Below are 20,636 nucleotides of genomic sequence, written 5' to 3'. Positions count from 1 at the left end.
ACTGTCAGGTCAATTGGTTTCTCTAAATTCTCCCTAGGTGTGAGTGTGTGTGTGCATGGTTGTTTGTCCTGTATGTCTCTGTGTTGCCCTGCGACAGACTGGCGACCTGTCCAGGGTGTACCCCGCCTCTCGCCCGGAACGTAGCTGGAGATGGGCACCAGCAACCCTCCCGACCCCATTAGGGACAAGGGTGAACAGAAAATGGATGGATGGATGGATGGATGTTCAGGGAATTAATCTTGTACATGAAGCAGTTACGAGAATAAAAGCAAACTAGCTGCTCCCTTAACCAGAACAGGAAGATCTGTCCTAAACGTCTCTATTTTCCTTCAACACAAACAGCAGCAATATGGAGAACAACATCAGATATCGGATCCGGGCGCCGATGTGGTGCGCTCCTGGTTCTGGTTCTGTTGGTCAGAAAGCTAGTGCTTCCGATCCAGTTTGTTGCTCCTCTTCCCCAAAACACGGATCTCTTAATTTAAATAAAACCTTCGCTCACTTTCAGAAAAACTATAACTCCACATTATCAGGATTCATCAAGGCAAATCAGAAAAATGATCAAGATTTATAATAAAATATGAACAAAAATATTTTCATCTCAATTTAATTTCTCTTTATTTGTCCATTTTCAGAGGAATAACTCAGGATTAATTTCAGGCATCTCTGAGGTTTAGCAGCACGTTAAAGCAGAAACATGTCAACGACCTTTATTATAAATAAAAGTCGTTTTCCTGCTGACTGGGCCGAGCTGCTGCAGGAACAGATCACTTATGATTTGTTCTTGCGGAACCGCTGGTCCTGTTTGGACCGGACCGGGTTTCCGCAGCAGCTGCAGGAATAAAGCACACAGAATAAGGCAGCGGCATTAAGAAAAACAAGGCCTGTATAAAATACATGTTTGGGTTTTAAATAAGCAGCTCAGACAGAATTAAAGGGGAAAGGCAGGAAACGGGCTCTGCAGCGCCCCCTGCTGTATGAAGTAACAACAATAAACCAAAAGAGTTATGAAACGAAGGATGGATTTTCATTTCAACTGAGGGAGTTACGGAGACATCGAAGACATTTTCAGTGAACTGATTCAATAACATCAGCAGTTATTGAATCATATTGATCTGCTGTGATGGAGCAAAGATCCTTCCAAGCTTCCAACTAGCAGGAGCTTGGCTGGAACGTTTGGTGGAAGGACGAAGGACGCTGATGGTGATGAAGATGAGGACAGAAGGTTATCTTCAGCTGGTGGTGCTCTCTGGTCATGTGATTGTGCTGGTTTCCTATTGGCCGAGCCAGCAGACAGCTCGCCCTCTGGTGGCCGTGTTCAGAGCTGTGTGGGGCGGTGACTGTGTGGCCCGGCGCCACCACCGGGGGGCGAGGTCACCAGACTCCTCAGGTACACACAAGGGTTCCTCCTCCTGCCTGGCGGGGCCTGCGGCGGGGGCGGAGCCTGCGGCACCCCGGGCGGCTTCAGGGCCGACATCAGCGGCTGCATTTCTTGCGAAGCGCCAGGCTCCTCCTCTTCCTCCTCCTCCTCCACCGGCTTCTTTTTCTTCCTCTCAGGGAAACAGAAGGCGGCTGGGGGCGGGGCCTGGGCGGGCGCCACCCCGACAGGGCCGGTGTAGGAGGCGGGGCGGGACCCTCCCAGCCTGGAGAGGGCGCTGACGCGGGGGTGGACAGGCTCGGCGGGCGCCGGAGGCGACGAGACGCTCTCCAGGGAGGAGATGCTCTGGTTCCAGGCCTGCTGCAGGTCCACCGGGATAATCTTGGTGGCCTCCACCGACACGCAGGGCGGGGGTGACCCCACGCCGCCCTTCCAGGGCAGATGGCTGTCCTCACCGGGCGGCGACGGGGGCAGGGGCGGCGGGCTCTGGCAAACGTCCAGAGCTGCTGGGACTGAAGGACAGAATCTAATCAGCCATCATGCAGAAAGACTGCACCCCTACACCAACCTACCATCACCATGGAAACGGGCAGCTTCGTCTTCAGTTTAGCTTCATTCAATTCACAAAATAAATAATTTACAATCAATCAATCATTCCAATTGATCTAAGTTCAGTTAAATATTTAAATTAGTCTAAAACGTTTCTAAGGAAACCCAGCAGAGCATCCTGACCCGCAGCATCACTGCTTCTGACCAGCAGGGGGCGACAGTGGAGAGGAAAATCTCCCTTTTAACAGGAAGAAACCTCCAGCGGAACCAGAGCCAGAAGCAGAACCAGAACCAGATGGTTCTCAGAACACAGAGGACTCTCTAGTTAATGAAAGTAAAGCGTTAGAGGGAAAACAATTAGGTGATGGCAGCATTATGCCCTCCTTCAGCAGGAAAACATCACCATGATGTTTCCATGGCGATGAAGCAGTTTCATGGAAACCTTCATCTCCATGAAGAGATGCAAACACCAGCTGGTCTGTCACCACGGTAACTCATCTTTGTAACCATGGTAACAAATGATTTTCATTCCGTTTTCTTCAGTTTTAGTCATCAACTTTTGTAAACTTTCATGTTGACCCAACTATTTGATCTGTTCTGGATGGCTTTGCCTTTTTAACATTTATATCTGACTGCAGCTTGTCCTGTATTTTACTTTAACATTTCACTTGTCAAGCACTTTGTTGGAAATGTGACATCAGAATAAATTTGCCATTCATTGGATCACCATTTACAGGCGGTCCGGTCTAATCAGAGCCTCTCTGCTTTACCTGATTTGGGTCGCTGTTTGGGCGTCTCCGCCTTCCGAGCAACGAAGGTGATGCCGACATCTTCCTCCTTCTCCGGATCGGAGTGATCAGCTTTATCCTCCTCCGGTTCCACAGGAACGGCCACCGGATCTGAGACAGAGCGGCGGCAACGTCACACCAGTTGCTGAGATGCTGGCGAGGGCCAAGCAGAAGATCATCAACTCCAACAACATCAACTCAACCCAACGTCAACCTGAACCCAACCCGATATCAACCCAACGTCAACCAAACAACATCAACCCAACTCAAACCCGGCTGGTCGTCTCGGTACCTTTGTCCTGCCAGCTGACGTTGCGCCTGGGTTTGTCTCCTCCCTCGTCCTTCGTGTCAGATCCTCGGTGCTGTCAGCAGAAGGAGGAAAGGTCAAATGCCAACAAGAGCCGATATCAATATCTGCATCGGTTCTGATATTGAAACAAGTTCGAGATCTCATGTACAGTTCCGGCAGAACCGGACCTCTGACTGGTTCTGTTCGGGTGCGTGTATGTGTATGTGTGTGAACCTTTTTCAGGCTGCGCTCCTTCTTGTGCCGTTTGTGTCTGGTGGACTTGAAGGTCTCCATGCGGCTCCTCATGTTCCTCTGGAAAACCTCACGGTCCTGCCGCTCCTGCTCCCCCAGCGGCATGAAGTGTCGGCTGTAGTGGGACTGGTACTGGAAAACACACACACACACACACCGTGTGTCATCAGCAGCTCCATGGCGGACCGTTGCTCCAGGCGCTCCTTCTCTTTACCCGTCTCCTGGGCTTGTACAGGTTCCCAGCCAGGACGTGATGCGTCTCCATGTCCTCCTCCACCTTCGACCCGGGAACGTTGTCGATCACCTGGAGGTCCAGACACACGCCGCTGCCGTTCTCCCGCCTGCAACACGTCAACCACAGGTCAGCAGGACTCGGTTTAGAGCTGAAGATAAAATCCAATGTTTTATTTCTTCTTCTTTGGATCTGTTGATGGATCTAAAGTGAAAAGTTTGTTTTTGTTCTAATTCTTCCATGAAGTTGATTTAAACAGGAAGAATGTGGGAAAACAAGATGTTTCCTGCTGAGCAGCCCCATCAGAGGTCATCAGAGGTCATGTGACTCACAGGTAGTTGGTGACATTGGTGACTTCAGGGAATGAGGCTCTGCTGGCCATGGAGGGCAGTGACAGCCTGGCCGAGGTCAGGACGTTCCCACCCTGCACACAGAGGTCAGAGGTTCGCAGCTGGACTTCAGTGAACCTGACGGACTCAGAACAGGCCGTCTGTCCTCAACAGTCAGCCTGCAGCGCCCCCTGGTGGTTCAGCCAGGAGGAGCAACACGACCAGTAGAACCAGCACAGGTTCTGCCGGAGCAGTTCACTCAGAACCGAACTCTGGGTCCAGAAACAACTGATGACCAGACCCAGAAAGAAGGAAAGTTAGGTGGAAGAAAAAAGTTTACAGACAGCAGAGCATTGCTGCACTGGAGCATCAGGGAGTTTGATGCAAAGAGACAGAATGGAAAAGATTAAAAATGAATAAAATAGAAAAGAAAAGCATAAAAGAAAATGCGATAATAGAGAAAACAGAATAAAGAATAAGAAAAAAATAATAAAATAAAACAAAATAGAAAAATAAAAGAATAAAACAAATAGGAAAGAACAGGGGGGGAAGAAAAGAAATAGAATAAAATAAATCAGACAGAAAAAGAATGAAACAAAAATAAAATAGATAAAAAATTAATACAACACAATCAAATAAAAATAGAACATAATAGAATAGCTTTGCAGTAAACTGTTTCGCTCAGGTTGCAGAAATCTTTGCTGCCTACATTATTTTGCCTCTTGCTGAGTTTCTGCTCCATAAATAAAGCCCGGTCCAAATTAAAGCCTGACCTGGTTCTGGTTCCTGCTGAGTTTCTGCTCCATAAATAAAGCCCGGTCCAAATTAAAGCCTGACCTGGTTCTGGTTCTGCTGGGTTTACTGGACCCGCCTGAAGGTCAACATGCTTCCTTGGTTTCCCCAGAGATGAAATTTAATCCTCAACTCTGCCGCCTGCCGACTCCGGTTCTGGTTCTGGGTCACCTCAATGGGTCTGCCATCTGGTACCAGATAGAACCAGAATCAGAACTGGGTGAAGTTCTGCTTGGTGAGAAAACTGGAGCTGGTTCTGGTGACCCATAAAACCAGGAATGGATCAGAACAACATTTCCTCCAGACTGAGGTGGAAAAGTTCTGGATCTACGGCTCCAACCTCAACCATGGATTGTGGATCAGAGCCAGAACCAGAACCAGAACCCAGGTCCTAGCAGCCTGTGAGACCGGACTGCCCAAAAAACCAGAACCAGAACCTGGAGCCTGCAGTCCCTCGAGTCCGTCTCTTTCCAGAACCCATTTGGACCCGACCCGGTCCTCCTACCTGGTCGATGACGCTGATGGCGTCCCGGATGTTGATCTTCTGGTACGCCTCCCAAAGCTCGCTCTTCCTGTACACCGACTTCCTCAGCAGCAGCTTACTCAGGTAGTTCTTATCGAACTGCTCCCACCTGGAGGGGGCAGGGCAGTGAAGCATGCTGGGAAACAGCGCTGGTGATGGCAGACATGTTGGTAGGACTCACTTGTCTCTCCAGTGGTGATAACCCTGGAGTCCTGCGATGTCCTCCACCGCAGTCAGGATGTGGTCAAAGGCCTGGACACACACACACACACACACACACACACACTCTCGTCACATTGATGATGAGCAGAAGAAGAGTTGTCATCATCATCATCCATCATCATCATCACCCGCTCGTGGATCTCCTCGTTGATGGTGGGCTTCCTGTTGGTGGAGCGAGGAACCTTCAGCCACTTCACCAGAGGCTTGATGGTCAGACCCTGGACCAGAACCAGAACCAGAGCCGGAATCAGAACCAGAAACAGCGGTTCCTCACTCAGGAACCCGGTGAGAACCAGGACCGGTCCGGTTCAAGCCGCTCCTACCTGGAACATGACGGTGAAGAAAACAACCACGATCGTTGTGGCAACAAAGTAATCCTTGGCTTTGACTTGCTCTGCGTCCAGCAGCACCACCAGGGCGAACGCCACCGCCCCCCGCAGGCCGCCGTACGACATCACCACCTGGTCGATCTTATCCAGCGGGACAAGCCGGAACCGGTTCAGAACCCAGGTCTGGCCAACCACACCTGAGGCCCAGAGACAGGAGAACCGTCATGTCACAGAGGTTGGAACTGACCGGACCGGACCGGACCCTTCGGAGGTTCTATATGTTGTTTGACTTTCAGTAAGGTTCCTTTAAAGTCTGGGATATTTTGATCACCACTGATCTAGAATTGGTTCCTTCCAGGAGTTTCTCTCCAAATTAGAGATTCCTTTTCTCCTATTGGTTGGCTGCAGCCTGAGTCTGCTTCTGATTGGCTGATCAGGCCCTAAGCATGACTCCTCTCCCAGAAGCTAGCTGCACCAGAGACAAACGCAAAAGCAACAAGACTCTTTTCTCCGATTACGTCAGAACCAAACCTGACCGCCTGCTGGATGCGTTTCCGTCTGAATTGTACGCGTTGTCGCATTTATCTAGTTTTTATGGAAGAGGCTCAGAGCAGATTTTTTTTCTTGACAGGAATTGTTCAGTCTGCCATGAAAAAGTTGGATTTGTGTGGCCTGCTGAGTGAACGCTGCTCAGACTCGACTCAAACATGTTGCTGTTTAACTGTCTGCTGGTTTAAACAAGAACATATTCTGGTTTTAATGAAATGTCTTATTTATCTCAATAAGATAAAAAACATTCTTATATAGTGGTAATTTACTGCTCCTGGTTCTTTTCCTGGCTCCGTCAGTTAAATGCTTCCTGCTGCTGCTCTGGGGAGACACAAAAGGTTCCTACTTCAGATTTATTTAGATTAAAATCCTCAGAACTGAGAGGCGAAAATGTTTAGTGAGATTATTTTGTTTATTATGTTTTGCTTTTACTTTAATAAATCTTTAGGAATTAGTGTGGTTTGGTTTTGATTATGTAGAATTAATATAGCTGGATTAATTAAAACTGTGAGATCTGGCTCACTTTTTAAAATATTAAATTATGAGATCATTTCTGAGTATCAATTAAAGATAAATAATTTAAATAAAATTTTTATTATTAATTAGTTGAGTTGCTGTTTTTAAAGGGCCAGTTTTATTTAAAATAAACCTTTCTGATCTCTAATGTTTTCCCTGCTGTGTTGCTTTGATTCTTTCATGTTTGAGAAATCCTTCAATCTCCATGGCAACCATTCAGCTGCTAAACGCCTGGGTGGATCTAGCCCCGCCTTCCAGACGCAGCTCCTCCCCCATTCAGCTCCTTCAGACTAGCCAGCAGCAATTAGCAAACAGCTGCTGAGCTCGTATTGGAGCTGCTACTCAGATCAACGCTGGTAAAACTTTAGGGGGTTAATAGAGGAGCCATGTTGGAATGACTTCCTGGAGGCGGAGCTTGTTAAGGAAAAATGATTATTTTTAGTGCTTGATACTGTTAATCTTAAAAGGTATATGGAACACTCTTATTTGGAACAGTTTTGTGTCGAGCATTTGGGATTGAGCCAGATGGGTAAGCATTCAGAGACACAGGAACCAAATGCAGATTAAGGGAGATCTCTCAATGGGACCCCCACTGTGAGGCCGGGCCACAGGCGAAGCCATAAAATTAGCATTTTCCTTGGGAGACAGAGACGTTAGATTTCTCAGGTATCTGTGAGGTCTTATCTCAGGTCGTTCTGTACTCAGAATGACCGTGGGAGCCACGGGGGGTCAGAGCGCAGCGGTTTGCTTCTTTGTCTCAGTAGAAGGCAGATGGTCCTTTGATCTTTGCGTAGATCAGGGGGAGTTTCCAAGTTTCTCTGAGTGCTTAAGGGAGTTTCCAGTTGGTCAACAAGAGGAACGCCTTGAGTGCATAAATTAAATAGAGAAACACCTCTTTACTATAAGATTTCGCGTCGGGAGAGAAAATCCAGAGAGAGCGGCCACCATTTTGCCTTTTTGCATTGGTTCTCTCTCCAAAGACGTCTTTGCTTTTTGTTTTGTCTTTGTTTCGTGTTTGTTTGTCTCCCCTTGTCTGTCTTTATTTTTATGAGAAAAATGCATATCTCTGTTCCTCTGCAGCTTTGTTGTTGATTGCTTTGTATGAGATTAAACTCTGTGATCTGTGACGTCAACACGCTTTGTTGTTGTTTCGTTTTAGCAGCGCGCCGTCACTCGTCGAGGATCCCGGGAAAATTAAAGAGGAAAGAGCCAAACGCTTTGTCCAAAGTTAGCATTAAATTACCTCTTTTTTAACAAGCTTCAGGAAGAGCAGGAGCTTCTTAAAGAGACAGAGACCTAATTTCAAGCTGCTAAATCAGGAAGCTAAACTTCTTTTAAGTCATATTTCATATATAGTGTTTTTATAACAGCTGAAGGTGAGACAGTAACTGATTATGTTATAAAATGGAACTATGTGCCTGAAAATCACATGATACCACCCTTTAATGGCTGCTGTACCCATGTTGGCCAGTATATGGTGCTGATCTTCGCCTTCTGTGGATGGTTAATATGAATAATGTCAGAGTTAGAACCTGAACCAGAACCAGAGGAACTGACCCACAGCCCTGAAGAGCAGGATGAAGACCAGGGTGCAGGACACCAGCCCCGTGTCCCAGGCCCACTTGGACTTGTCCACTGCAGAGATACCCAGGAAGATGAAGATGATGGTCTCAGCGATGCTGGCCAGCGTCTTCATCGTGTACTTCACCGTGGTCCGGGACTTCTGCGAGATGTTGGCTTCTACGTACTTGTTGGCCCCAATGCCGCAGAAGGTCATCCTGCGGAGGAAGACATGGCGGTGACACGACTGCGGGCTGAGGCGGTTCGAATCGAGAGGCGGGACTCACGACAAGATGGCGGACAGCGAGAAGAGCTCGGCGGTCAGGTAGGCCAGGTAGACCAGCAGGAAGACAAAGAGCGGCTCGATGATGCGGACCTTCTTGGTGAAGCGGGTGATGAAGCCGAGGATGACGGCAAAGACCAGACCCACCAGAGTCCCCCCAACGCTGACGATGAGGAAGGAGGCTGTGGAGGTCAGCAGAGGTCAGAGGTCAGCAGAGACTGTTGAGATTTCCACCTGAAGACTCACCCACTCCTTTGAAGTAGTCGGCCATCTGGACGTTCTGCGGGCCGACCTCCACGAAGGAGATATAGACTTTATAGAGGACCTGCAGGAGACACGGAGAGAGACACGTCAGGGACTGGGTCACCAGAACCAGACCAGGTCCTCCAGGAGCTGGACCACAAGAGCATCGAGACCAGAGGGAAAACATTTACCACTGAGGACAAAAATGAGCTTTTTCTCTCCATTCAAAACACACACAAAAAAAATTATACAATAATGTTATTGTGAAATTTTTCTCAGCACAAAAATAAATTAGGAAGCTAAATGTTAAAGGGACGGTATCGTGTTTCTCAGCCACATGGTTTTATTTTATAAAACAACCAGTAACTATGTTTCCCTCAGTTGTTATAAAAATATCAAATATGATTAAAATAAATCTTACTTCCTGATTTAACGTCTTGAAATTGGGCCTCTATCTCTTCAAGAAGCTCCTGCTCTTTCTGTAGCTCCGCCTCCAGGAAGTCATCCCAACATGGCTCCTCTATTAACCCTTTAATGTTCTTACCAGCGTTGATCTGAGCAGCAGCTCCTATAAGGAGCTCAGCAGCTGGTTGCTAATTGCTGCTAGCTAGTCTGAAGGAGCTGAGTGGGGGAGGAGCTGCGCCTGGAAGGCGGGTCTAGATCCACCCAGCCGAATGGTTGCCATGGAGATTAAAGAATATCTTGGGGTGTGCTGTGGTGGTGCAGGGGTTAAGCACAACCCATATATGGAGGCCTTAGTCCTCAACTGTCGCAGGTTCGATTCCCGGCCTGACGACCTTTGCCGCATGTCTTTTCCTTCTCATTACCCAGTTTCCTGTCAATTAACTATCAAATAAAGGCCACTAGAGCCAACAAATTTTTTTTTAAAAAAGAAGAAGATCTTAAACATAAAAGAATCAAAGCAAAAATATTAGATACGACATAAACTAGTCATGAAAATCTGAGCCTAAAAATGGAAAAAACATTTCCATCTGCTGCAGAATCCACACAGAGTTATTACGAAATGAAGAAAGAAGTGGATAAGAATCTATAAACTGTTGCTCTTTTATTACGGCTTCAGTAAAAGTCAGGCATAATTTTCATATTTTGGAGGCTTTATTTATTTATTGAACATTTATTTTGTTTTTGGGACGCTTCAGTGCTTCCTGTGTCCATTTACCGCAAACTTAGAAGAGAAACATGGTCAATAAAATAATATTACTTCCGTTTATTAATTTGGGGAAAGTTCATCTTTAAATTTTGCATCTGCATCATTACTAAAACAAACTGGGTCCAAATGAGACCATTCAGAGGGCCGCAGACGGCCCCCACGCCTCGTGTTGGACACCTCTGAACCTCTGAAGGTGTGGTAGAGGTGAGCGCTCCCCCAGTGGAGTCAGAGGTCACAGCTTCAGTTCTCCCAGCTCTGCTTGGGTTTTTCCATCTGATTGGGATTAGCTAATAATCTGAGTGCTGCGGAGGATTAGCCGGCGCCGCTAATCTGCTCCCGGCTTCCAGTGCCAGGCCGCGGCGTCCGTCCAGCTGCCGCGTCTGGACGACACGTGTCCTCCTCCTGGAGCCGCAGCAGCGGAGCAAAGTTCAGCTTCACGCCGCGCCGCCCGCTGCGGCAGGCCTTCACAGACTTATCTGTTACCATGGAAACGCAGCATCACACCTGGCAGGTGAGATTTGTGCTGATTCATCCACAGCGTCAGATTCTGCTGAGCCAGATCTAACTGCTCTAGATCTGTGCTGCAGGTGGAGGGACATTAGCATCAATGATCAGACGCTGCTTCATGTTAAGAAGCTGAGAGCGTCTGCAGCAAGAGGTGCAGCTGACGCTGCTGCAGCAAGTGCTGCAGCATTGCTGTTTCCATCCGGTCATGCAGAGCATCAATTCTTCTGATGATTAATTGGAATAAAAATGGGAATATTATGCTCACTTTTTATCACTGATAAAAAGTGAGCATAATTTTAAAAAGTGAATATAAAAAAAGTGAATATATAAAATGAAGCGTTTTTTATTATAAAATATTAAAAATACATTTAAGGGGCCGGTATCATGTGATTTCCAGGCACATAGTTCCATTTCATAACATAACCTGTTACTATCTCACATTGAGCTGCTATAAAACACTATTTATAAAATATGACTTAAAATAAATCTTACTTCCTGATTTAACTCCTTGAAATCGGGCCTCTGTCTCTTTAAGAAGCTCCTGCTCTTCCTGAAGCTCCGCCTCCAGGAAGACATCCAACATGGCTCCTCTATTAACACTTTAATGTTTCTACCAGCGTTGCTGTGAGCAGCAGCTCCTATAATGACCTCAGCAGCTGATTGCTAATTGTTGCTGGCTAGTCTGAAGGAGCTGAGTGGGGTCCAGATGGGTGGTGCTTCAGGTTGGGATTGCGGGGAGGGGTTCCTGCTGCACCCACAAGATGCCGCTCTGGGTGGTTGAACATATCAGAAATCGCCTCTGGTTTTGGTTTCATGTATGCGGTTTAGAGTCTCTAATCGATCGACAGATTACTGAATTATTACAGGATTGATTCAATAATCTGTTGATATGATTTCACATGCAGACGATGGAAATCTCAGCATGTGTGTGTGTGTGTGTGTGTGTGGGCGTTTGTGTGCCTCACCACGGTGACGGCGTCATTCAGCAGCGACTCTCCGAACACGATGATGAAGAGCATCTCGTTGACATGGACCTCCTCAAACACGGCTAGAACCGCCACCGGGTCGACGGCGGAGATCAGAGCGCCGAACAGCAGGAAGTCCATCAGGTCGGCCTGAACGCGCTCGTCTGCAGAGACACACCGCCGCAGCTGATTGGTCCACATATGGTGACATCACAGCAGGCATCAGGTCACTGAGGGGGGGTCACTCTGAGTTCATGACCTCCTGCTGCAGTGACTAGTTAAAGGGACAGGTCACTGTTTAAAGGGACGGGTCACTGTTTAAAGGGACGGGTCTCTAGTTAAAGGGATGGTTCACTATTTAAAGGGACAGTCACTACTTAAAGGGACGGGTCACTATTTAAAGGGACAGTCACTTTTTAAAGGGACGGGTTTAGTTAAAGGGACGGGTCACTGTTTAAAGGGACAGGTCTCTAGTTAAAGGGACAGTCACTAGTTAAAGGGACAGTTCACTGTTTAAAGGGACAGTCACTTTTTAAAGGGACGGGTTTAGTTAAAGGGACGGGTCACTGTTTAAAGGGACAGGTCTCTAGTTAAAGGGACAGTCACTAGTTAAAGGGACAGTTCACTGTTTAAAGGGACAGTCACTTTTTAAAGGGACGGGTTTAGTTAAAGGGACGGGTCACTGTTTAAAGGGACAGGTCTCTAGTTAAAGGGACAGTCACTAGTTAAAGGGACAGTTCACTGTTTAAAGGGACAGTCACTACTTAAAGGGACGGGTCACTATTTAAAGGGACGGGTCTCTAGTTAAAGGGATGGTTCACTAGTTAAAGGGACGGGTCACTGTTTAAAGGGACAGTCACTAGTTAAAGGGACAGTTCACTGTTTAAAGGGACAGTCACTACTTAAAGGGACGGGTCACTATTTAAAGGGACGGGTCTCTAGTTAAAGGGATGGTTCACTATTTAAAGGGACAGTCACTATTTAAAGGGACAGTCACTATTTAAAGGGACAGTCACTAGTTAAAGGGACGGGTCACTGTTTGAAGGGACAGTCACTTTTTAAAGGGACGGGTTTAGTTAAAGGGACGGGTCACTGTTTAAAGGGACAGGTCTCTAGTTAAAGGGACAGTCACTAGTTAAAGGGACAGTTCACTGTTTAAAGGGACAGTCACTTTTTAAAGGGACGGGTTTAGTTAAAGGGACGGGTCACTGTTTAAAGGGACAGGTCTCTAGTTAAAGGGACAGTCACTAGTTAAAGGGACAGTTCACTGTTTAAAGGGACAGTCACTACTTAAAGGGACGGGTCACTATTTAAAGGGACGGGTCTCTAGTTAAAGGGATGGTTCACTAGTTAAAGGGACGGGTCACTGTTTAAAGGGACAGTCACTAGTTAAAGGGACAGTTCACTGTTTAAAGGGACAGTCACTACTTAAAGGGACGGGTCACTATTTAAAGGGACGGGTCTCTAGTTAAAGGGATGGTTCACTATTTAAAGGGACAGTCACTATTTAAAGGGACAGTCACTATTTAAAGGGACAGTCACTAGTTAAAGGGACGGGTCACTGTTTGAAGGGACAGTCACTTTTTAAAGGGACGGGTTTAGTTAAAGGGACGGGTCACTGTTTAAAGGGACAGTCACTAGCTAAAGGGACGGGTCTCTAGTTAAAGGGATGGTTCACTATTTAAAGGGACAGTCACTACTTAAAGGGACGGGTCACTGTTTAAAGGGACGGGTCTCTAGTTAAAGGGACAGTCACTGTTTGAAGGGACAGTCACTTTTTAAAGGGACGGGTCACTGTTTAAAGGGACGGGTCTCTAGTTAAAGGGACAGTCACTAGTTAAAGGGACGGGTCACTAGTTAAAGGGACAGTCACTGTTTGAAGGGACAGTCACTTTTTAAAGGGACGGGTTTAGTTAAAGGGACAGGTCACTATTTAAAGGGACAGTCACTAGTTAAAGGGACGGGTCACTATTTAAAGGGACAGTCACTAGTTAAAGGGACGGGTCTATAGTTAAAGGGACAGTAACTATTTAAAGGGACAGTCACTATTTAAAGGGACTGACAATTAGACAGTTTCCTGTCTTCTGGAAACCTCTGGACAGGCTGGACATCTGTCTAGCTCCAATCTCTGCTGAGGCGTCAGCAGCACGGTCTCACCTCTGACCCCATCACTGACCTATAACCCCCAGCAGCTTGGCGGCATAGAGGCAGAATCCGGTGCAGAAGGCGTTCCACAGCGTCCCCACCACGGCGTAGGTCAGGATGGCGCCCAGGTTGTCAAAGAAGAGGCGCGCGGGCATGAAGTATCCGGCGTCGCCGACGATGGTGGGCAGCAGGAAAAGGAAGAAGAGGGCGGGGTCCAGCTGGTACAGCTGCTTCTTACTGGCGATGAGAACCACGCCGCCCAGAACCAGACCCAGCAGGATCAGCATGCAGCTCTCCGGAACCACGGTGGTGAAGCGCTGCGACAGGTGGAACACTGCAGGGAGGCAGGAGAACGGGTTACTGCCGGAGGGTCACCTCGTCTGCAGCCAACAGGTGAGATGAAACAAAACGCCAGGCTGAATCACAGCAGCAGCTACTGTCACCCTAGGAAGGTCAAAGGTTATCTCCAACCAATGAGGACATTATCTCAGACGTTGCATCAGAGGTCAGAGGTCAGAGCATGACCCTCAGGTGTCAAGTAGCCAGTCGTCATAAGCCGATGTCTCGTATCGTGTTTCTCTCTGTTCGCTTCAGAAGTTTTCATCCACATGAGCCGATCCGCCCCAAGCGTTGTTTAAACATGCCGACCCATAGGGGGCAGTGTAGCGCTAAGCTAACACCTGCCAGTAGGCCTGTCGATAAACGATAAATCAATTAATCGTACGATAAATTAAAACTATCGACCTCGTTTTAATTATCGGCATTATCGTCTCTTCCGGCCTTTTTCTCTTTCTGTTGATGACACTGAATGAAAAAAGGCTCAACTCCGGTGCTCTCCACTGACCTCTGACCTCATTTCCTTAGTGTAAAGCCCAGCGCAGACAACACAATCTTAGAGCTGTCGCCGATTGTCGGCCTATTTTCAAAACCTGACAGACCAAACATTAGCCGACAGAAATCCTAGGTATATCGGGTTCGATCGGGTTCGGTCCTGCTGTGTGGTGTCCAACAATGGGAACAAAATAATGGCTACAAGTTCAGTGAACTAATTTTAAAACCAGGCATTAATCAATGCTTTACTACAATCTACCTGCAATGCATGTGGCTAGTGTCAGTGTAAAGTCCTGAATGAATGAAAATCATTAGAACCTGTTTATGTCACGTTAACGAAGAACAGCTGAAAAGTTACCGGGTTTATCAACTGCGGTAGTAATTTCGCTCCAACTCCTCTCCTTGTCATTTCTATATTCTTTGCATGTTGAATAAACATTAATGTTGTTTCCACATATCATCTCCAATGTCCGCTGGACTTCGGGTTGCGCTGTGTCAGCTGTTTGGGATTCCCCGACGTAATTTCCCCTCAGAAAGCTGGAGGAGAATCCGCGCTTTCTGATTCAACAGGAAGCGTTAAAGCTCCCAGTGGGGAAAACCCTGATTTAGATCGGAGCGGCAACGACGATCTACCGTAACACACCACACAATCTTAGAAAGACCAACGATCTAAGATTGTTGTATGGGGAAAAATAGGAGCAAAAAATCATGTAGTGTGAACTATTGCATCAGGTAGTCGATGTGCCCATCTTCTCTATTTAAATTTAATTATTACTGAAGGGCAACATAATATACAGACTTCATAATCATTTGGTTGAATGCAGTATTTATTTCCACTTTGGTTTTATGTTGTTTAGTTTTTTTTCCAAGTACATTTTTTATTAATGGAGACTGAGAATCCATTTTGTTTTTGTTTTTGGTTGTTTTGTTTATTTTGTTTATCAGCTCCAATGTTAAATATTCTTTTGAAAATAAAGTGTATCTATCTTTGGCAGGAAATCACATGGATTATTATGTCATTTCCATTACATCAGTGTAAAAAGATTTTCAAACAATATTATCGTTTATCGCAATAATTTTTTGAGACAATTAATCGCTCAGCAAAATTTGCTATCGTGACAGGCCTACCTGCCAGCCAATCAGATGGCTTCAGAACGAGCGACACTTCCTGTTAGGGTCCCAACATGGCGCCAGGAGGTTCGTCTGCAGGCTCAGCTGATTTTCAGCAGTATTAAAATATAAAGTTATTAAAACCAGACGATGCTGATGAGGAATCGGCTCAGAGCGAGTATCTCGGTTTATTGGGGCCTCATTTGCAGGCTGGAGCCATGAACACGATGCACCAATGCAGAAATGTCTCATTTCCACTTTGGTCAGAGTTTTTATAAATAATGGTTTTTAGTGAAATTAATGTAAAAGAAAAAAATGCAGGAAGTCAGATCTGCAGCTTCCCAGCCTGTATCCTTCCGCTGAAACTAGTCCCAGTTGCTGCAACAAGTGCTGCTGCTTTTCCTCTGGAATTCTGGGAAGTTTTCTTGTTTAGCGGCGCGGAGCGTTGTGTTCTGCTTCCTGTTAGAGTCCCATCCTCTGTCCTCTGTCGTCCTCCAGACGCTCCGTGGGTCCAGGGCAGGGCGGATTTTCTGGGACTACTTTAGGAGGCGGATGGATCTGCAGACTGTGATTTAAGGCAGCAGATTGTTGGATTCCCGTGGAGCCGCTGAAAGTCTTCAGTGTTTCTGTCCTCACCGTCCGTCTGCTGCGGGGGAGTCTCAGCGGACTGCAGCCTCCTGTCCCTCTGTCTGTCTCTCCCTCCGTCCTGCTGTCCCTCTGTCTGTCTCTCCCTCCGTCCTGCTGTCCCTCTGTCTGTCTCTCCCTCCGTCCTGCTGTCCCTCTGTCTGTCTCTCCCTCCGTCCTGCTGTCCCTCTGTCTGTCTCTCCCTCCGTCCTGCTGTCCCTCTGTCTGTCTCTCCCTCCGTCCTGCTGTCCCTCTGTGCTGCACATAAAACCCACATGAAGCTCATGGCCTCTCAGGGTTTGATGTTGGAGACGACAGAGACGGATGTCCTGCAGGGACGTCCGTCTCTGTGGGACCGGATTGGATCATCTAACCTGCTTCACTTTCAGATACTGAACTTTGACCTTTGACTCATGAGGGTTGACCAAAGCACCGAATGCTAACCTGCTAACAGGCAGCAGATCAGAAGGTTTTCACGGTTACAGTCAAACATGTTGGACCTGGGATTATTATGAAGTTTGAAACAGAAACTCAGAAATATTTTGTCTCTTCTGGATTTTTCTAGTTTATTTCTAACAACCTGAAGGGTTTTGAAGGTCTGGACTGAAAAACACGTTAAATCTCTGGAGTGAGTTCTGCTCTGATTTAATCTCACGTTCGGTTCTGCAGCTTGAAGCTCTGATGAAGCTGAAACTACAGGAATCCTGATGGAATCAATGAATTATGATTATTGACACATAAATCCAATAAAATAGTGATTCGATGATTGAGAATTGCAGAAATAAAAACAGAAACATGTTTGTGCAAAATGAGTTGTTATTGTGAAAGTTACTGGATCTGCAGAAAAACCATCAACTCATCGTTTTGCTCAGAAGCTCAGTCTGCACCATGAAGGTTAGCTGCTCTTTTGAGTCAGAAACGTGAAGCCGGCCAGGCCTTAAAACCAGGTGTGATGACTTCCTGCATCACTTCCTGCTGATCAATAAGCTCACGTCAACATGGCGGCTTTGCTGCTCGAGTCACATGCAGTCATGATGGATTACAGGAAGCAGAGGAGGATGAAGGCGCTACATCAGTAATCAGATTACCCAGATGGTGACGACAGCAGAGCAGACCAGAGTTCCCAGTTCACAGAGCGACTGGGAATCCTGGAGGAAACAGAAACACTTTGATGTTTCCTTCCTCCTTCAGATCCACCAGGAGCTCAGCTGGCAGCCACTCCAGGTGTGTGTGTGTGTGGGGGGGGGGGGGGGGGGGGGGTCTGTGTGTGTGACACACTTCCTGCAGCTGAAGCTGTTTTTGTTCTTTCAGCTCATTGTTTTTTACAGAATCATCAGAAAAATTCTGCACAGCTCAGTTTTCTTAGTTTGAATCTGCATCAACAAGATTTATGTCTTCCTGCTTAGCTCTTCCTCTCCCTCCTCTTCCTCTGCTGCTAACCTTCACGTTGAAGCTGAAGTTTCTCCAGGTGGGAGGAGAGAGGAGGAGCCTTCGGTCTGACGGTCATAAAGAAAAGCAAACTTCCTGCCAACCACCTGTTGCTGCTCCACCTGATGATGATGATGATGATGGTGATGATGATGATGGTGATGAAGCATCAACAGCTCCACCTGCCCTCCTGCAGAAAATCTGAGCTAAAGTCACACAGGAAAACCGGTCGTCTGCACTGTAATACCGGTTCTGAAGCAGTTTAAATATTAACCAATAAAATCTATTATCAATAAATATCAACTCATTAACCGACAGGCAGAAATTTAAACACCAGAAACCAAGAGAGAATTTAACCAGATTATTCATATTTCAGTCAAATTAAAGGATCTTTGTTTCTTTTTAACCTGGTTGACCAACCAGGTGAGCAGAAATCAACTTAATAATTAGCTATAATTTAAATGATTTATTTAAAAACAGCACATTTAAAACATTTATTGTAATTTAGCTCATTTAATTGCCTTTTTTAGTCATTAATCTGAAATAACTCTTAGAATCAGAGAAATCAGTGAACATTGTGGGACCAGTTTGTCCTTCACACCTCAGCAACGAAACTTTAAAATCATGGTTGTCATTATAGTTGAGTAAACTTTTAATTCTTAAAGTTTTTGTTGATGTCCAACTGTCTGCATCTTGAGATTCCTGATCCAGTTAAAGGTTCTGGTTCTTCTTCATCAGAACTTTTTCTGATCATCTAATAAATAAATGATCCAATAATAACCGGGGGGGGGGGGAAGGGGGGGAAGGGGGGGACAGGTGCCCCCATCTTTTTGGCCCCGGGCCCCTCGCGATGTGATTGCGCCCCCTGTGATTCAAACGTCCAGTAAAACCAGTTCCGGTCCAGTCTGACACCTCTCACGCACACGCACAGCGGCGGACTTACGGATCTTGGCCACGCTGGCCACCAGCAGCCAGATGGCGATGACGTAGGGCGTCTGGACGTAGCTCCACTCCCATTGGACCACCCGGTACCCGCCGCCGTGGTGAGGATGCTCCGCCGCCGCCGGCTCCTCCGGCCCGCCGCCGGCTCCTCCGGCCGGCTCCGCGGATCGGGCCGAGGCGACGCCGGGAGCCCCGCGCTCCGGTGCGGGCTGCGGGAGGAGGAGCCGCGGCGGGGCGGAGGGAGAGGCGTGGGCCGGGCCCCGGAGCGGAGCGGCTGACCCGGACAGCTCGGCTCCGGCCGGGAGCAGCAGCAGCAGCAGACCGAGCAGCAGCATCTTCATCCCGGAGCTCAGGGCGCTGGCATCCCGCTGAGCTTTATATACACACCGAGCGGAGAGGAGCCGCGGAGGGAGACCGGCAGCCGGGTCCAAACATCCACACACACACACACACCTCCCTCCTCCTCCTACACACACACCCAGGGAGGAGGAAGAGGAGGCTGACCCGCCCACTCACCCTTAAAGACACGGAGCCGCTCCCCCAGCTGATCTGATCACCTCTGACGACTCATGTCAATACCCTAACTCTGACGTCATACGTCGGTCCGTTTGAGGATGACTCATGAGAAAAGAGCTGCCGGTTCGGACCCAGCTCTGGGTTCTGGTTCTGGTTAAAACACCGTGGGATGAAGAGGAGCAGGACCATAGGGCTCTTCACCCCAGCGCCACTCAGTGGGGGGCGTCTCAGTGCCTAACTGAAGCATAAATAATTCAAACTGAGGTCAGAGGTCATTTTAAATGACAGGAAATAAAAACATTTTTAAACAGTAAAATGTGTAACTTGGTTTGAATCAGTTTGATGGCTGCTTTGATCACACTGGATGGATGGATGCTGTTGGATGGCTGGTTGGATGTTCCTCGGTCTGCAGCAGAAACCTGATGGTTTTCCTTCTGGCCGTGCTGCTCCGGAGCAAAGCAGGAATAACCAGTAGGAATAACCAGTAGGAATAACCAGTAGGAATAACCAATAGGCTCTCCGCTCCTCTAATCGCTTCGCCTCGGATTCCCAATCAGCTGAGTTGAAGGTCAGGTGAGGTCAGAGGTCAGCAGATAAAAACCTGAAGCTGATTATGAACCCGCTGGGAGACGATCAGCAGATGAAAACTGTGATCCTGGCTGGAAATCAAATAAAGCAAATAAACTGAAGCTCAGAGAACCAGAACCACAAACATCCGGGTCCAGTTTCTTCTGAAGGCCTGGAGGCCAACCTGGACCAAGTTCACCTCCAAGCTGCAAAATCTGAGCTGCCGTTTGCAAAGTTACAGAGAAACATGAACTAGACCAGTGGTTCCCAAAGTGTGGGGCGCGCCCCCTAGAGGAGGCGCAGTGCCATTACACTGGAAGCTGTATGGATGAAAAAAAACAACCAGTTACACAAAAGTGTTTCACTGTAAAGATGTTTGTAGTTCGTTTTGTTGCAACCTGAAGTGTGAAATAAACTTCAGTGGAGTTTGAAAACAAAATGTGTTTAAAGGTTTATGTCTGGTTGAACCATGTGTGACCAGTTGATTGTTTTTTCTTTTTGGGGGGATTTTATTGTAATCTGTAGCGGGCCCAGAAAATCTTTGAGAACCACTGAACTAAAGGATTTGGACGGTTTAGTCAGAAGAGAAAAAACTAAGTGAAAATCATGTTGGTCGTTTAATAACGTCAGTTTAAACTAAATATTCAGTTTGGAAAGCTAAACATTTAATTCCAAGCAAACTGTGTAGTTAGCAAGCTAAATATGAGGCACCTAGCTAAGTAGCTAACATGCTAAATATTTGGCTAAACACTTAATGTTAGTTTAATATTTAAACTAAATATTCAATTTGGAAAGCTTTTGGCCGTGTAACTTTACAGAACCACGGGTTCTGAGCTGTTCAGCTTTAGTCAAAGGAAGTTGAAACAAACAAACAGGAAGTACTGATGGACCCACTTCCTGTTCTGCTGCTGAAGCGGTTTTGGAGAGACTGAGTCGGATCCGAGAAGAACCAAAACCCAGAACCGGACCGACAGGTTCACTCGAGTTCTAACTGGA

At 47.1% G+C, this 20,636-nt stretch overlaps 1 protein-coding gene across 3 annotated transcripts; it reads right to left on the bottom strand.

The window, feature by feature from the left end:
• Window positions 1-591: 591 nt before the first annotated feature.
• Window positions 592-20,034, bottom strand: slc9a5 (solute carrier family 9 member A5). Of its 3 annotated transcripts, none has more exons than XM_028016105.1 (16): window positions 18,559-20,033; window positions 13,654-13,956; window positions 11,478-11,641; window positions 8,838-8,916; window positions 8,596-8,773; window positions 8,306-8,526; window positions 5,678-5,880; window positions 5,483-5,572; window positions 5,314-5,384; window positions 5,115-5,241; window positions 3,821-3,912; window positions 3,471-3,597; window positions 3,239-3,388; window positions 3,008-3,077; window positions 2,698-2,826; window positions 592-1,890 (listed from the first exon to the last, which is right to left on the bottom strand). In XM_028016105.1, the coding sequence occupies exons 1-16, from the start codon at window positions 18,896-18,898 to the stop codon at window positions 1,319-1,321; spliced, it is 2,916 nt and encodes a 971-aa protein (XP_027871906.1). In that variant the 5' UTR covers window positions 18,899-20,033; the 3' UTR covers window positions 592-1,318. The 3 variants fall into 3 exon arrangements, with proteins under 3 accessions (XP_027871906.1, XP_027871907.1, XP_027871908.1); XM_028016106.1 differs by lacking the exon at window positions 18,559-20,033 and adding an exon at window positions 15,582-16,321 and having other exon boundaries at window positions 13,654-14,302; XM_028016107.1 differs by lacking the exon at window positions 592-1,890 and having other exon boundaries at window positions 2,718-2,868; window positions 18,559-20,034.
• Between the last annotated feature and the right edge of the window lie 602 nt (window positions 20,035-20,636).

The sequence above is a fragment of the Xiphophorus couchianus genome, chromosome 4 (genome assembly GCF_001444195.1).
Source record: "Xiphophorus couchianus chromosome 4, X_couchianus-1.0, whole genome shotgun sequence".
NCBI lineage: Eukaryota > Metazoa > Chordata > Actinopteri > Cyprinodontiformes > Poeciliidae > Xiphophorus > Xiphophorus couchianus.
This window is presented reverse-complemented; position numbering and strand designations above follow the sequence as displayed.

Excerpts from the sequence above, each read along its gene's own strand:
- slc9a5 (XM_028016105.1), bottom strand. The coding sequence starts at position 18,898 with ATGAAGATGCTGCTGCTCGGTCTGCTGCTGCTGCTGCTCCCGGCCGGA. Across the intron at positions 8,774-8,837 it reads CGACTACTTCAAAGGAGTGG|CCTCCTTCCTCATCGTCAGC; the intron begins GTGAGTCTTCAG and ends TGACCTCCACAG. Across the intron at positions 5,573-5,677 it reads TCTTCACCGTCATGTTCCAG|GGTCTGACCATCAAGCCTCT; the intron begins GTAGGAGCGGCT and ends GTTCTGGTCCAG.